At 49.3% G+C, this 16,570-nt stretch overlaps 6 protein-coding genes across 6 annotated transcripts; 2 read left to right on the top strand and 4 right to left on the bottom strand.

Annotated features, from left to right (window-relative positions):
• Nucleotides 1-228: 228 nt before the first annotated feature.
• On the bottom strand, nt 229-1,500 carry UA08_07144 (hypothetical protein; the record flags this gene model as incomplete). The annotated part of the gene is made up of 1 exon (XM_020262053.1): nt 229-1,500. The coding sequence occupies one exon, from the start codon at nt 1,498-1,500 to the stop codon at nt 229-231; it is 1,272 nt and encodes a 423-aa protein (XP_020117905.1).
• Nucleotides 1,501-2,525: 1,025 nt separating this feature from the next.
• On the top strand, nt 2,526-5,315 carry UA08_07143 (hypothetical protein; the record flags this gene model as incomplete). The annotated part of the gene is made up of 1 exon (XM_020262052.1): nt 2,526-5,315. The coding sequence occupies one exon, from the start codon at nt 2,526-2,528 to the stop codon at nt 5,313-5,315; it is 2,790 nt and encodes a 929-aa protein (XP_020117906.1).
• A 931-nt stretch (nt 5,316-6,246) lies between these two features.
• Nucleotides 6,247-7,437, bottom strand: UA08_07142 (hypothetical protein; the record flags this gene model as incomplete). The annotated part of the gene is made up of 1 exon (XM_020262051.1): nt 6,247-7,437. One exon carries the CDS (start codon nt 7,435-7,437, stop codon nt 6,247-6,249), a length of 1,191 nt encoding a protein of 396 aa, XP_020117899.1.
• Nucleotides 7,438-8,232: 795 nt separating this feature from the next.
• UA08_07141 (hypothetical protein) lies at nt 8,233-9,747 on the top strand (the record flags this gene model as incomplete). Its single annotated transcript, XM_020262050.1, has 2 exons — nt 8,233-8,896; nt 8,951-9,747. The coding sequence occupies 2 exons, from the start codon at nt 8,233-8,235 to the stop codon at nt 9,745-9,747; spliced, it is 1,461 nt and encodes a 486-aa protein (XP_020117900.1).
• A 300-nt stretch (nt 9,748-10,047) lies between these two features.
• On the bottom strand, nt 10,048-11,276 carry UA08_07140 (hypothetical protein; the record flags this gene model as incomplete). The annotated part of the gene is made up of 3 exons (XM_020262049.1): nt 10,048-10,621; nt 10,715-11,054; nt 11,243-11,276. 3 exons carry the CDS (start codon nt 11,274-11,276, stop codon nt 10,048-10,050), a joined length of 948 nt encoding a protein of 315 aa, XP_020117901.1.
• A 917-nt stretch (nt 11,277-12,193) lies between these two features.
• On the bottom strand, nt 12,194-12,769 carry UA08_07139 (hypothetical protein; the record flags this gene model as incomplete). The annotated part of the gene is made up of 1 exon (XM_020262048.1): nt 12,194-12,769. The coding sequence occupies one exon, from the start codon at nt 12,767-12,769 to the stop codon at nt 12,194-12,196; it is 576 nt and encodes a 191-aa protein (XP_020117902.1).
• Between the last annotated feature and the right edge of the window lie 3,801 nt (nt 12,770-16,570).

Here is a 16,570-nt window from a genome sequence, read left to right as displayed (position 1 = left end):
CAGTGCTAAATACAATAACATAAATAATTACATACACCGAGTGGGAAAAAAATGGGAGTTTTAACATTCTGGAAACAACATTAAGAAACATTAAGAAACATTAAGAAACATTAAGAAACATTAAGACGTAAGCATCCTACCTAGGTAGTTACCTGTTATATAAAAACTCGTATATGCCTGCTTATATCCTACTCGCTGTACTCGGGAAAATAATGCCATACCTGTCTGTTAACGAAGAAGATACTTGAACTCCGGCGCAGAAAGAAGTCCCATTTTCTGCTCGGTGAAACGCGGTAAGATAACAACACCCTGAGCATCCTCTTCTGGCGTGAGAATACTCCGCCACGTAAAGTAAAGCTTATACTGTTCCATCAACCCATACATCCCGTCTTGAGACACCAAAAACCCCATGTCGGTGAGTCTATTAACGTCCCAGATAGCAAAGCCATATCTGCGATACGGCGCAAAGGGGACGTTTTGCAAAGGGGATTTCTTGGCATCTGTAGTCACCGTCTTATAGAAGTCGTATCCTACTGGGATCTCTTCGATTTCGTAGTTGATATCGACGTACCTTTCGAGTCCGGGGGGAACCTTTTGTGATGGTGGAGGCGGGGGAGGGAAGCAGTGTGAGTGATAGGCCTTGTGCTCCATGCCCGGAAAGGGCTGCAGCAGGAAGTTTGCCAGTGAATTCTCCGTTAGTGTTTGTGAGCTCGTCATCAAATTCACCTGGTTTAGATATTCGATCACGGTGAGGTATTGCTCGCTCTCCCACACGGGGCTCCATATACAACGAGACGAGGAGTTGTGAAACAAGTACAACATGCTATACATGTCCGTCGTTAACAGACGGGTGCGATCCTCTTCCGGCCAATGGGTCAATTCACTCGCAACGAACCTCAGAGTGAAGATTGTCTGTAGCCGCCAGAGCAATCTGAGAACTCTCTGCTCTTCTACATACGTTGCCGGCCCGGTCTTCTTGGGTCGGTACGGCTGGCCTTGTGACTGTTGTTTAGAGTATAGCAAGCTTTGCGGTGTGAAAAGGGTCTCGAGGTGACTGCTGTTCAGGCACTGTGGCTTCATGGCCAGGGATCGCTCGACGTAGTAGTCTAAGCAGGCATGTGCGACGCTATGCGTGGTATGTGCCAGTCCCACGAAACTATGCATAAACTGCGGATCCTGAGTCTGCCAGGGTTGGTAGGGCTTTTGCCTGCTCATGTGCTTGATGACATCCTTGATGTCAGTGTACGAGCCTGGAGCCGTGCGGGCAGTGACTACTAAGCGCATGAGGGCCTGGATGCAGGCAGGCACATCTGACATGACCGCTTCGACAATTTCCTGTGCCGCCCCCATGAATATCGCGTGGAAACGTTGGGAAGCATTGATGAGGCTCCAGAGACATGAGAAGTTCGGGGAGTACTTCATGATGTCGATCAGGATCTCGGTGGGGAGACGCCACAGCAGGGACTCTTTGCTGTGGCGAGTTTTGCGTACAGTAGCCATGTTGACAAGCAGGCGTCCTGCAGCATTAAAGATAAAAAATTCACACAAAACCCGCTTGAAAAGCAGAATTAAGGATGATGTCCAGGAGGAGATCTGGGACAGAACGAGGCCAAGCCAAGCCTTGGTGCCTGACGGCGAGCGGGGGCATGGGGCGCCGCAATGATTAATCATGGGGCACGCATCACGTGCCCGTGGCTAGCGCGCGGGAGCTTCCTCGCGCGTCTGGCGCAAATTCAATTTGGAGCTTCCGCTTGTAAAGCTTCATCTTTGTTTGTCTCGCTGTTGCGCCCGCGCTTCCCAAACTATCGCCGCTCACTATGACAACGACACCCCCGCCAATTACTAGAGCCAGGAAGAAGTGACTCGCACTGTGACTGAGCCCGTAATGTATCGCCCTAATCCCAATTGAGCTTCCGCCAAAGAGAAAAACAACCCCTCCCTCAGCAGACTGCCTCTCACTCTCTCCTCGTTGCCCCGCCATTGATATCTTCCACAACACATCAACACGCTCTTCTCTTCTTTCTCTCTCTCTCTCGTCCACTCATCTCAACACCCCAGCTCGGTAGCAGCAATTCGTCTTTCGAAGAAGACATCGTTCCCACTTGCGACTCGTGTGAGCTAGCTGTTGAAGAATCGACAAATTGCTTTTTTTATTTTCTTCTGCCTTGTCTGGTTACCTCTCACTTTTTCTCCACAAAAAGCATCACTTGGAGCTCACCTGCACCTGTCTTCCCTCGAGGGACGCGTCCAAACCTCACCTTGCGAAACGTGCTTCCCAAGACCCGTCCTTCTGTCAAGTGACTGAAAACCGTGTCACCGCCTCATATCCTTCACCTCGCTTCGTTCACTCCCACGAGCCCACGAACCTGATATGGACGATATCTCCCCTCGGACTCCAAATTTGTGAACAACGGAGTCGGCTCTCCCAACAGAAGTTGATAGCAACACTTTTCATCCGCTACTCTTATTATATCGTGAAATCTTATTCAAAAGGATATTCACTTCTCTGAAGAAAATAAGGGAAAATGAATGGCGATACTTTCATGTCCAATGCAGACGACACTGCAGCCGATCACAGAATGCAAGGCATGGTCCCCACCTACGCCAAAGTTCTGTATTCACGCCGATCCTCGTCTCGATTATGTCGAATCGCTCCCATGACTCCAGACCCTAGATTGCATGCGTACCACATCCCACGGAAAGGAGACCCGCTCCTGATCCCAAAGAAGCCTATGCGTTCATATAACCCTTACGATGCAAAGGTACTTAGACGCATTTGCAGAAAGGCCGAGAGTAGGAAACGTGCTCTTGAAGAATTTGAGGGGCGTGAACCTAAACGTCGACGCATTACCGGCGTGACTGCACACCCTGAAGCCCCAGAAATTGTGCCAGAAACCAGCGCTCAAGTCATCACAGAAGCCGGCCATGGAGTCGTGCCACAAGTGACTGAAGAAGACCATCCGACAGCCCCTTTGGAGGCCCCACTTCCTCAACCTGAAAGTGAGCATGATGGGAATACCGATACACATGTCCACTCGGCCCCTGGCCTATTCAGAGCCGCCCATCTAGCTATGCAACAGTGTGTTAGGTCTGGTGTGCAGATGGCTACGACGCTTCGGCGTCACTTTGCAAGGAGTGATGAAGCCCGAGAGACCACACACGCGGACTACGACGATGAAGGTGATTTGGCTATTAGTGCTCAGTTGCAGGCTGAGCTGACTGAGAATATTACTCATTTGTCTTCGCTTTCCGCTATCATTCCCTCATTCGATGACCAAGCTGCTGCTCAGCTGCAAGCTGAACTTACTGCCCACGCTGCCTCATTCCCCGCCGTCGTTTTTCCACCACCCATAATCTCCACGAATGCTGCTAACTTGCCGCCTCAAGATCAAGCCATGGTTAACCAAGATGCCATGACTTCTGAAGGCGTCTTACGTCCAGCAGAGGATCTAGCACAGGAAGTACCGGAGGTTGCCATTCCAGAAGCGGAGGCATCCGCCGCTGCCAATGAGGAGTCTGACGCCCAAGAGATTCGCGCGGCCATGTCTAATTCCAGCGAAGGCTCAAGTATCAATGCGCTATTTTACACCCGGGAGTTTAGACGCTTTCGCCCTTGCCCGTTAATCACTGAGCCCCCTCCTCCACTGTCGCTAGGTCAACGTTCTAGGGTCATACGTGGGCGTACTCACAGCTACTTCATAGCTCCCGATGCAGATGTGGACGAGGCCGAGCTCGCTCGTCAACTAGAAGCGGAAGAACGAGGTGAAATCTACACGGCCGCGGAACCGGAAGCCCCAACCCCAGCTGGCATGGAAGATGTCCAGGATATCGCTCCGCAGCAAGAGGGCATCGATCAACAGCCTGTCGATGAAACAGTTGCTTCTCAAATACCGACTGAAGAAGCACCAGAGCCCGAGCCCCAGCTCGAGGCAGAGGAACTCGATGGTGAAAATGCTGAAGGAGAAGAAGAAGGTGGGGATGATGAATGGCGGTATCGGATAGGTGTTCCGCCCTTGATGCCTTGGATGCGGAGACGACGCATTCGACGTGTCGCTCTAGTTGCTCCAGCAATTCCTGAACGACCCGTTGCTCCGGCAGCTCCTGCACGTCCCATCGCCCAGGCTGTACCATCCGTGCCCGTATTCCCTGCTCCTATTGTTCTCGCGCCTGCTACTCATGCGGCTAGGTCTGCTCCGGTTACTCCGGCTCGGCCTCAACGCGAGCTTGAAACAGAAGTTGAAGAAACTGCAAATCAGTTGGCTGCTACTACAGTTGCCGAAGAGGGACATGTATCTCCTCCAGTAGACAGCGACCCCACTGGTCGTAGCATTAGCTGGCTAAGAGGCGAGACCCCTCTTGGAAGGCCTGTTTCTGCCGTTCGGCTATTTAATCCGTTTTCACCTCCGATCAGCTGGGGAAACCGTACTGCACCTCTGCGTCAGGCAGAGTGGGAAGCGATTCAAGAAGAGAAACGTCGAGAAGAAGAACGGGAGCGAGAGGAACAACGCGAACAGCTTTTACAACAGAAAAAGGAATCTTTAGGACGCGTGCGCGTGGCTGATGGAGAAGCTGCTGTTACGCCCTTGTCGGATAGTTGGGAGCAACAGTTAGATGCAGTCATGTCAGGCCCGGCACAACGCATTCTCGTCTCGACGTTGGAGGGTGCTGAATTAACGGCACAGAAACTAGAGACTTGCTACACTCCCATGGCTTGGCTCAACGATGAGGTTGTTAACGGCCATCTTGCCCTCATCGTTGACTACCTTCGTCGAGCAGCCGACAATCTTGGACGCAACGCTCAGCCGAAATACTACGCGTTCAACAGCTTTTTCTACAAGAAATTGCGTGAGGGGGGACATGAATCTGTAAAACGTTGGACGCGACGTGCGAAAATCCAAGGAAAAGCACTTCTTGACGTGGAAACACTCTTCATCCCTGTACACGAGCAGGCTCACTGGACATTACTCGTTTTGCGTCCAAGGACCAGGACAATCGAATACTTTGACTCCTTATACTCAGATCCAGACCCCTTCATCAACAATGCGAAAAAATGGCTGAAAGGCGAACTGGGAGAGTTATACGATGAAGAGGAGTGGTATGTTTTGAACTCGCCTTCTCCGCAACAGAATAACGGCAGTGACTGCGGAGTCTTTCTACTTACTACAGCCAAGGCGATAGCTCTTGGTTTGGAGCCCACGGTATACGGGCCATCCGACATCTCACTCATTCGGAGGAAGATTGTCGCAGAGCTTCTAAATGGGGGGCTCAAGGGGGATTTTGAACCAGTAGGCGACGCTGGTAAAAAGCGATTGTGAAAAAAGAAAAACTAGACTTTCGCTAAACAAGTTCAATATATCAATCGTACACTGGCTACCCAGAACGACAGAACGGAGATAGCCCGATACATGCAAAACCACGAGAAGAAGTGCTTTAAAAAGAACGACGGAAACAGTTGAATGGAAGGAGAACTATTCACATGATGATGATTTTTGATGATGTTGATGACATACAATAGACTACCGGTCTTTTTACTAATTCTTTTTTTGCATCCATTGGCGCTTTAATATGTTTTGATATGTTTGACTTTGTTTTCTTCTTCTTCTTCCTATTGTCATCTGAAACCCACCTCCTCATATGATTATGTACTTCAAATGGCTTTGTTTGTGTAGGTCCCAGGAGGCCTCCAAACTCCCATTTGCCGAGTTCAACTATTTGTATCTGGGGGTGGGCGTCGGATTGACATTTTACTTGATCTCTTTTCAGTTTCTTTTCATTATAATTTTTTTTTTAGCCCACTATGTACCTCCGAAAATGATACCCAAAGGTCAGTTGAAGGTTACTACCTCCTGACATAGCGGCATATTAGCGATGGCGTTTGTATGGGTGGTTTTCTCTTTGGCCCTTTTTTTGTTTCTTCTTTCTTTCGTTTTTTGGGGGGTGTGTGTTTGTGTATCATTATAGTAATGGTTGGGTTGGGGTTCTCTGGTTTGTGTCATGTACGATTATTCGTTTGGGATATGCGTTATACGTTACAATGGATGCTGTTTATGTCAATCTTGCCACTTCTAAATGTAAGTTGTAGAGGTAGGGAAGTCGAAATGGAGTTCTATGTATGAATTACGCAACAGTTTCTATCGAGACAGCAGGGTTATTAGATACAACGTATAAACTCGGTCTCTACACTGGTTTGTCATCCCTCCCAAGTCACTTCATGCAATAATAATACAAAGATGATGACTCTCCTTCTCACATCTCTGGTACACCTGGGTTCGCGACACCGTCGATACGGCAGACTACATTGCAAGGCCTGGGTGCCTCGCCGGTCGAGTTGTAGGCTATCTCGATCCATTCAATGCCTAGATGTACGCTGTCACCAACAGTCAAATTGCCAGACCACAAGCCACCGTCACTCCACAGGTTGATGATCATTCTGCTTGGATCAACTGGAACCCCATATGCGAGACTGGCTTGCAGCTGGTTTTCAACGTACCAGCGAGACATTCCCGGAAACCAGTCGAGTCGATAAGTAGACCATGTTGTCCACGGGACAGGCGCATCCACGGCTACTTGAGAGCCTGGTATGACTATGTTACGCACTGGGTCGTAGTCGGGTTGGTTTGCATAGTGCACGCGGTTCGGCGGATCTGAAGTTAAGATTTCAATGTCCGATTCACTAGTAGTAGAGAAGAATGTAAATATTCCGACGCATGCACCTACTGAAGGTGGCAATCGTGATGCAACGCGCTGGATGAGAGGGGTTTGCTCGATAGCAGTGCTCGCTATCGCCATAGTCTCTTCACTTCCCTTGCCGAAGATCTTGTTTTCTACCAGTGGCGGTGAGAGAATCGGTTCATCATGTCCAAGAATACGAAGTCGAATTCGGAAAGAGACATGCATAAATGTGGAGAAGCTCGTCTCGATTTCTGCAGTCGAGGAGTAGGTTTCGAATCTCTTAGTTCGCATAGCAAGGAAACTGGAGCCGCCGGCCAAAGACCTGGTCAGAAAGACATTCTGATTCGAGTTTGCTATGGGAACTGGGAAGAGGGCAGAGGCGCTGCGATGCCAATCTTGGATCAGCCAATCGTTCGCGAAAGGCGTGTCCTTGAGGAGCACAGGCACGGCATTGTGTTCATGGGCTAGGTTTGCGGCATCTGCGCTTTGTGTTGCGGGTTGAAACTGGAAGCCTTTAGCAGTGAGAGCATTGAGCGGTACCTGCCGAAAGTCCCAGAAGTGATGATGCTGAAAGTATCCAGGGTCCGGTCCTGAGACGCTGTAGCAGTCGCAAGCCGTTCCAGGGGGGATCTGACGTTTCTCTTCGACGGTGGTTGAATTCGCTGGGACGGGGGTTTGGCGGGGATCCAGCAATGCCAGAGCAACTGGCACAGCCGTGGTAACTGTCAGCACGTAGAGGAGGAGGTTGTTGTTGTTGTAGCGCATTGTGTTGTAAGTATGCAGAGCAGTTGCGTGTATACCGAGTTATCCAATATGTCGTAGCTTGATGGTGCAATGATTGGAAGATGCGAAGATGTGAAGACTTTGGAGTGGCCAACTCGAGGTCTTCCTTTCGATGGAGGATGCGCTCCTTCCTTCCTGCGCGGCCATCCACACCTGAGGAAGGAGCCATTGCTGCCTCCCAACTAAGCACAACAAAGTCCACAGCCTGCTTGCAAAGAAATCTGTACAATTAGTGAATGGTATACAAGCATATCGTATACTCTGCCTTGAATAATAACGAGTGCTTGGGTTTCCTGTTTAGGCAATATGAGGCTTTGAGGCACGCCTTCTATTTTTGGCGGGTCTGCCCGGGAAAACGCATAAATTACGCGATTTCGGTCATTTTGGTAACGGGCGTGACAGTCAGGAGGTCAGCGCCCGAACCCGCGTCACAGAACGTCTCAACTGGGCCAATGACAGAGCAGCTGGAGTGGGGGCTGGAAGCGCAGGCAGCTTTTCATTGGCTGCATGATGGTCACAGCCCGATCGCATCGAGCTAGCGATACGAGGTCTTACCTCTGCGTTTGCCTTGCAAGAAGTTGTTCAGCCTTGCCACTCTTTTCTCTGTCAACCAACTCTCATCAATCTCAACCTCCAACCTTCAAGTGACTACCTACAATCAACCACCTTCTGCCTACCAAGACGGGCAACCGGACTACGATGCACTAAGAAGTATCAACTGAAACTGCGTTTGTTATGAGTGCAACGCTGGGGAGAAGCCCCTCGCGGGACTCCCACATGTCCACAGGGATCTCCAGTCCTCTGTTATCAGTTCCTCACGATGTCACGCCGCCTGTCGTGCCAGACCCAGGCATAGCCTACCTCCATGACCGGCTGAACTATCTCGAGTCCCAAATCAACGAGCTTCGCTCAGTTATACTGACTAAAGATGGGTATGTTGATCGTCGTAACAGAGAAGATCAGCACATCCGGCGCGAGTTTGAAGCTCAAAAATCCACCATCGAGCGAATTGAGGCCGACTTGGCAGCGCTCAAGACAGAAGTCATCTTGATCAAGAGAACCCTTGCTACGCTCTGCCACGAAACAGCCCTTTTACGCAAGGACGTTACTTGCCTCCAGAAGGACGTTGGGTGTCTCCAAAAGGACGTTGCTTGTCTCCAGAAGGACGTCGTAAAGCTGCAAGTTGAAGTGCAGCTTTTAAAATCGGAGATTGGTGACTGTCGTCTTGAGATCAAACATCTAACTCAGCGTTTTGATACGATGGAGATACGTATGAAGCAAGCAGAGCAAGTGCGTTACAACTCTCTTGCAGTTATGCCCAATGCACCCAATGCACCCATCGGCCCTGTTCCCAAAGTTGGAGAGAACGGAACGCTGCGCTATCCTGATTTTTTCCCCAGCACCGTCCTTCGATTTTGGGTATTGAAGAGACGAAACCATGGTGAGCTTATTCTGAATATGTGTGATTGTTTATACATTAGCTAACTTTCAAAAGTCCACCGTCTTGTTAAACTTGCTGAGTTTTATGAGCTCGAAGGATATCAGACATGGGATCGAAATCATGCAGATGATCTACCTTTTGATGACGATGATTTCAGTGATTTCGGCGATGAACAGCCCAATGGCCTGACGCGTGCAGAGGCGGCATATCAATATCCCGAAGCGTGCCATCAGGCCCTTGCGGCAACCTTGGGCTTGAATTATCGTAAGATCCTGAAGGTGGCCCGTGAAGGTTCCTATCCGCGAGCCCCCAAGAGACTCTTAGATGATTTTGCGCCTAATCATGGCGGATTGGCTATCACAGATAAGCCGCTCAAGTCTGCCAAGTTGCACCAAATGTCAGACAGCTTCAGAGAAAGACTGCTTCGACCCCAGGAGGAGGGTTCCGTATCCGAGCCGACAACAGTTGACAATCGCGATTATATTTATTATCGTCAGCCAGGGCGCGGGGAGTCTGATATCTCGTCAAGGACGAAGGCCAAACTAAAGGCGCGTGACTTTGAAGGTCTCTCTGAACAAGACATACTTCGTGGCATTGAGTTGGGGTGGTGCAAGGTGCAGGATGAGCTACCCAGAGTCACCAAGACCCCAGAAGCTGAGACCAAGGCTGCAGCTGCGGCTCCGGCTCCGGCTGAGGATGCAGCTGAACCTGCGGATACGGTACCGATGGACGAAGATGCTGCCTCGAGACGCACCATCTCGACTGAGGCTATATCACCATCTGCTTCGCGTGTTCCCTCCCGTACTCCTTCGCCACCGTTTACCGCAAGCATGACAAGTGACATGTCATAGACATCGACACCATATTTGCATACCTGCATACACGACATCTTTCTTTTTTATTTTCTTATTATATTCACGGCGTTTACATGAGAGATACCCAACATGGCGATTTTCTGGCAAATGACTGCTTAGATTAGATGCACCTGGCATTTATTGTATTTAAGCCGTAATGAATGCATACTAGATTTGCAACTACTTCTACTAGCAGTCCTGGGCATGTATACTTGAATAGACTTTACGTAGTGCTGAACGCTGACAGATATACATACATACTATACTATACAGTGAAAAATAGTCACACCGACCTGGCTATAACGAGGGTGGTAGTCCCTCCTCCTCAACCTTTTCTTTTTCAACCTCAGCTTCTTCCTCTTCCTCGTCATCATCATCATCGTCACTAGTCTCATCACTCGACGATCCCTCACTACTCGTATAATCCTCCTCTTCATCTTCTTCCTCTCCCTCAACATCAACATCACCCGGATGCTCCCTTAAATACACCTCCTCCAGCACAAAGCGCGCATTTTCCGTATCCCCTTCCTTGAGCACATCCGGCAAGACATACAAAGTCGGAAACTCAACCACGCTCCGCCCGCGAAGCACCTCACGCAGCGTCGCCGTGGGACTCAACGGGCCAACCAGAACGGTGCGGCGGTGACTTGCAGCTGCCCGTTGCCGGTGGAGATAGAAATAGGCACTCCGATAGGACAAAACATCATCTACGACAGTAGCAGTAGCAGTAGCAGTAGCATCCTCTTTTGGTCTCGGAAATACGCGATCGTACGCTTCGCGCAACGGGGTGGTTTCCAAGCAGGGCCTGATGAGCGTCTGGCCGGGGTTGGAAGCGAGGATCCATTCCACGCTCCAGTTTAGACACTTGTGTCTGTTGCTGTTAGTTATTACTTTTCTTCCTCGAACAAAAAAGAAAAGAAAAGAAAAAAAGAAAAAAAAAGTAAAAGAAGGGGGGGGGACATACTTAGGATGAACCCTCGAGCGATTCGCCTTCTGCCTCGACAGGCCCCTCGGAGCCCTCGCGAGCTTCACACCAGCCGCCTCCGCGGCGCGCACAAACGCCAATTCGCCCCTAACCAGTGTCGCGGCACCAACACCCCCTCTCTTCCTTTTGTTTCTTGAAGAAGTAGAAGAAGAAGCTTTCTGGTTGTTCGCATCAAGCATATACTCATGCTCCAACTGTATGCCTCTCCTATCAGCTTCGCGCTCGGCACGCTCGAGACCGCGCTCGATGCCCGTGATGAAATTAAAGTCGCGATCGAACGAGGCCGGATCTTGCAGCTGGGAGCGCGTGTGATAAGCGGCTGGATCGCGCACGCCGGAGCATTGAGACCAAGTTTTGTGTTTGCGTGTGCAGGGCAGAGAGCATGTGCGCACCGAGCAGCGTGGACAACGGTATTTGGGGGGGGAGATGTGGCTGACTTGTTAGCTTTGAATAGGGGGAGGGGAAAGAGGAGATGAAGTTAGGATTGGGGAAGGAGTTACCAGATACTGCAGAGCTCAGAGAGGAGGGTTTCTTCGGGCATTGTGTTGTTCGTTGATGTTGATACATTTAATTATGGATCTGGAGAGAGCTTTTTTGGAGCTTTTTTATCGCTATCTATGCTTATCGATAAGGATAAGAGATAATGCATCATACTGCAGTAACCACGTAGTCTAGTGTACCCCCAAAAGGATCTAAATTCAGTCAAATTATAACTACTAAAACACACAGAGTACAAAAGCAAAAGAGTTAATCATTATAAAATAAATGTATGCCATGATGCTATGCTAACGCTAACGCTATAAAGAAGAAGACGTGGTATCGGGTATAGAAAAGACAACAACAAGATACGTACATGAGGGGTATATGCGATGGAAATGGTATCTAAAACGAAGATGGAAAAAAACAAGATTGGGTAGTCACGAATAAAATAATGCCGGAAAGTAAGACATGAAAATAACTCCGTCGCTTGAAAGACAATTAGGTAAATGAATCTCGAAATCTTGGACATGGAGGGGTAGATGGATGCTAGGGAAAAAAAAATGAGTCACCGCGAGGCTCAGAGAGATCCGGCGGTGAGAGAAAAGAGGTGGAGGAGTTTCTTGTTGCTGTTGTTGTCGTTGTCGTTGTTGTCGGTAGGACTGACTGAGTGAAGCGAAATATTAAATGTTGCCGCGGGTCGCGCTGTGTAACGCTTGTGACCGTCTTGTACGGTATTGTGTGTATTGTATTGTGGGGCGCGGCATCGGCCACTATTCCGGTATTTTGGTCGGATAGTTACGGTACGATAACCGTGGCTTTCCGTATCAGGAAATGCAGTACCTGTGTCGGCCGTGCTGTAAGAATGGCTGATGCTGGCGGTAGTATGATGACGATTATGATGGTGGCGGTTGTGGTATATGGCATGTAGAGGATAAGGAAAAGTAGCGCCAGCGCTGTGGTCGATGTGATATGCAACAATCACATGCGGCCAGACGCCTTGGTCGACGACGACGCCGACCGATGCTTCTTGCCCGTAACCGAAGGACGCTTCTTCTTGCGCTTGGAGTTCTCGCGCTCGGCCGCGGCCAGCTGCGCGACTTTAAAGGCCTGCTGGGCGCGCGCATGTGCGTGCACGTGTGCCATAAACCGGATTCTTCGCTCGTCCTCCTCGGCGGCTGCGCGCATCATCTGAATCTGCTCTTCGGTGGTAAGGTCGTCGGCACCAGACATGAGCGGATCTGAGGCAGCGGACTCCTCGTCCAGAAGGCTCTCTGGCGGGGGAGTGATGGGCAAATCTGTGGGGAAGAGGTCTTCGTCGGACAGGTAGGAGCTGGCGGCAGACTCCTCCGACTCCGGGCTGAGGAGAGAGGGCCGGTTGGGCCAGGAAGGAAAGGCACAGGCTGAGCTCATGCCCATGGCGCTGGAGAAGGATGACTTGCGAGGAGTGATATCCAAGAGCCCATCATTGGGCGTTGGTGGAGGCGGCGGTGGTGGTGGGAGCGAGGACGGGGAGGGTGAGGATGTGCTCCCGCTGTAACTGTAGCTGAACCGCATGGCGATGTGACTGTGTTTGTGACAAGATATGTGTCTGTCTGTCTAACTATGTATCGATGTGTTTCACCAGAGTCCGAGGGGAGTGGCAGTATAAGTAATATAAGTAATAAGTTTGTCCGGGGAATTTCCGCCGAGTTGGGTGTTCCGCTTTGGGTAATTTCTCAGGCCGCGTTCCGCGTTTGTTTGTCCCACGGAAAAAAAGGGCGTGGGGTGCCAAAGGATAATGAATAATCAGTGATAAAAATAAAAAGTGGAAAAGAGAAAAAGAACAGAAATAAAATTAGAGTGCCAGGCGGTCGCAGATATAAGAGCAACGGGACAAACAGCGGTGACAGCAAACGGCCCCTGGTGGGATGCAACGATAATCAATCAGTCGCCCCGTGGAGGCGTCCGATGTGACGGTCAGCCTATTTGCTGGTGGGGGGGGGCAATAACACAGCGTGCTAAGATAGATTAAATAATAAACAATAGCAGCGCTTGCCGAAGTCTAGTCGGGTCTTTTTGAGCTGTCTCAGCCCTGTTCGCCGCCCAACGAGTAGCTTTGCTTTGCTTACTTGCTTGCTTGCTTTGCTCTGATCGCAGGGCAGGGCAAGGCAGGCAACCGGATCGGTTATATAGAAAATTCAACAACAACTTCCCACTTCCCAGTTTCCGGGGGTGCACAGACAGCCAGCAAGGGTGCACTGGGCGTGTGTGTGTGTGGAATGAGGATGTATCAACAAGTGAATATCAAGAATCTGATCGAGAGAGTATGTGGCTTTATCGATCATCCGCCGCAAGGGGTGCGACGGTGCAAGATGGGAGCGGTGAGATATGCGTTGGTATGCTTACCCGGTCGATCTGTCTCGGTGTAGCTGGCGGTGACAAGACTCTTAAGTCTCCTTTTATATCTGTTGTCCGTGAATATATGTGTGTACAAACAAAGTCGGGTTGTGATGCTGGCTTGCAGGACGGGATAGATGGTCTTGGGCCGGCACAAAGAAGATCTGACTCGGACTTCTTTGAAGCGCTCTTTCAGAATCTCGACTATTGATTGTCAATGAATGAATGCGATAGATCAGAGAAAGAACATGTATAAAAAAAATTTGAAATCAACTGGACAGGAACACCCGGCCTAGACAAGCTCGATGCGCTGGACAGATCGATTTTGAACTCTCTCTCTCTCTTTTTTTTTTTTTCCCTCTTTCTTCCTCACGACATGTTCGGTTTAATATATTTTTATGATAGTTTTCCACTTGTGCCTGAATCCACGCCCAACGACAATAGCCCAGCCCCAGCAACCAGCCGAAATTCTGAAATTATGGATCCGGCAACCCGGTCGATCCAGGGGAAGCGGCAGCACCAGAGTGTCGGATGAAGCTATTCTTTGGGATTATACTACATACGGCGTAGTGACTACACTACGGGCATATTTTGTATCCATTTAATTTATCCTTTATCCTTACAAATTATAATATAAATTCTTACGAGTCTCGACCAACGCTGTTGATGACCTACCGCATTAGGAAAACATGGAAGGATAACCCTGCTGCCCCCCTATCTCGACAATGCCATGTAACTATACGGAATCCGATATCGATTGCTAGTGGGTTGCTTGGGGGCTGGACTGATCCTTTGTAGAAGCTTTTTCGTGCATACATACTACGTAGTATATATCCAGAGTCTAAATCAGAATCCAGACCTGGTACTCTGTAGATTACTAGAGACAGACTGCTGAATAGGCCTCGTAGTTTCAAGTGTCCCAGCCAGCTGGGAGAGCTCCATCGAGGAGGGAATGTTTAAAAATTCGAAAGGGAAAGGAGTAGTCAGGTTAGTGCCGGGGAAGGTCTTCCGCGTCCATTGCCCTGGGTCTCCTCCGTGCTTCTCCGAATGATCGATCAGTCAACATTCCTTGCTTGATTTTATCAGGTATGCACGAATACTATTACTTGGTTTGGACGAACCACACCGAGCGGAACGTTCCGAGTCTATCCTCACTGCTAGGGTTAAGCGCCTTACCTAGGTACTCGGTCTCTGCGTGTTATACCTAGATATATACATCCACACAGACGTCAGCCAGCATACACTCTCACTCGGTGGCTGCATACGGTGGCTTGTGGCTGTAGGAATAAAGGCATCAGAATCGCTCCGATCGAGTAGTAGGAAACTTGGAAGCAAGAAATGGGATTTATTCTTTCCCATTGACTTTTCCCACCCGTATTTTCCGGCCATAAATTAATTTTCTTCCCTTCATTTCCCTGACTTAGGTTTGCTACTAAATTAAATCGACCCGTCTGGCCTCTGACTGGTGGAAGAAAATTTTCAGAAATAAAGCTTTTAAAGCACAATAAAGGATTGCGCTAACCTATCCCAATAGGGGAACTCCTGGCGCGCCTAGTCGAGTAATCTATATTGCCTTCATATAAAACATTAAACAATTATCCATCGGTAGGAAAGTGCCGGCGGCGAACTAGCGACTCTTCTAGAAGAATGTTTATCTTCTGGTCGATGTAACTCTACAATAACCGTAGTCCAGACTCCAGAGTAGTATGTAGACAATAAGCTCGTTTGTCGCCGACGAACCTTGGAACAGCCCCATACGGCGAATGAACGGCTAATTTCTCACGTAAGTATGACTATGTACGGTCGCTTCGTCCCATCCATCATGGCCCCAGTCTGGAACGCTGTGAATTTGCAACAGGCGTATCTTATTTATTTATAACTACCGAATACAGAGCTGAGTTTGGCATGATATCGAATATGATATGTACTGTCATCTTCGATTCTTATTCCTTCATTGTCTTCCATGATCCTTGTCCGTGACCATAAAAGCCAACATATCCGTGCTGCGCGCTTCACCGTCATTCCAGGTGACTATACACTGCTTACTCTGGCGGTCAGCGTGTCTATATTCTAACTACACACTCGTATTCGTCTTCTGAACGACAACAAACTTGACATGAAAATATAGTATTTACTATTTGATGTATTTAAAATAATCACGACCAATCACGTCGCCTCCCTGGCTTCCCCGGCGCGGCCCGTCTCGTCCGTTGCCACGAACCAATCAGCGCTGTGGACGAGCGTCGATCAACACAAACTGCCCCGACGAGTCAGAATCAATAGATTCAATGTAATTGTAAGCCCTGGCCTTTTAGTTACTTTCTTTTACTTTTCACTATCGGTATACCATAGGCCATGGCTGGGATGGCGCTGACAGGCGCAGTCAATCAATCGATAATTAGCATAGACATATACAAGTCACTTGACGCGTATCCTCTAACAAGTCTCGCCAACCCGCTAGTTAGATCGACGTGATGACAGTATCAAACCAGCATAACTAACTTACGGAGTGCTGTGCTCAGCACGGAGTAAAGATTATTAATTAATCTTCACTGCTGTACAACCACCAGCTGCGTTACACGCAAGGCGTGTGAACTCCAGCTGGGTGGCGCGAGCCGTCACATCACATCTCCCGCGACAAGCACCGATCTGATTCGACGTCCTTTATTCTCCAATAGACTACGGAGCATTCAAAGTAGCACTATTCCGATTGTTCTTCCCTACCAAACCTGATAGATAGTAAGTACATTATTCGTGTTGTAATCTATGTGTCGATGTATGTAGACCGATATAACTGCCTAAATAGGCAAGTCAACTTGTACTGACGCCCGCGGAGTCGGGACAACCTTGAAAACTCGCGATAACTGACTAACTACTCTGTACATTTATAACTAATGATATGGCTCGTGACAAAGAAGGCGCATTCCGAGTTGGGCCACTACTCTCTCTCTCTCTCTCTCTCTTTTCCACAAACGCCCC

The sequence above is a fragment of the Talaromyces atroroseus genome (assembly GCF_001907595.1).
Source record: "Talaromyces atroroseus strain IBT 11181 chromosome Unknown scaffold_10, whole genome shotgun sequence".
In the NCBI taxonomy this organism is placed as follows: Eukaryota; Fungi; Ascomycota; class Eurotiomycetes; order Eurotiales; family Trichocomaceae; genus Talaromyces; species Talaromyces atroroseus.
The sequence above is the reverse complement of the archived record's forward strand: the minus strand, read 5'-3'. Positions and strand labels throughout refer to the sequence as shown.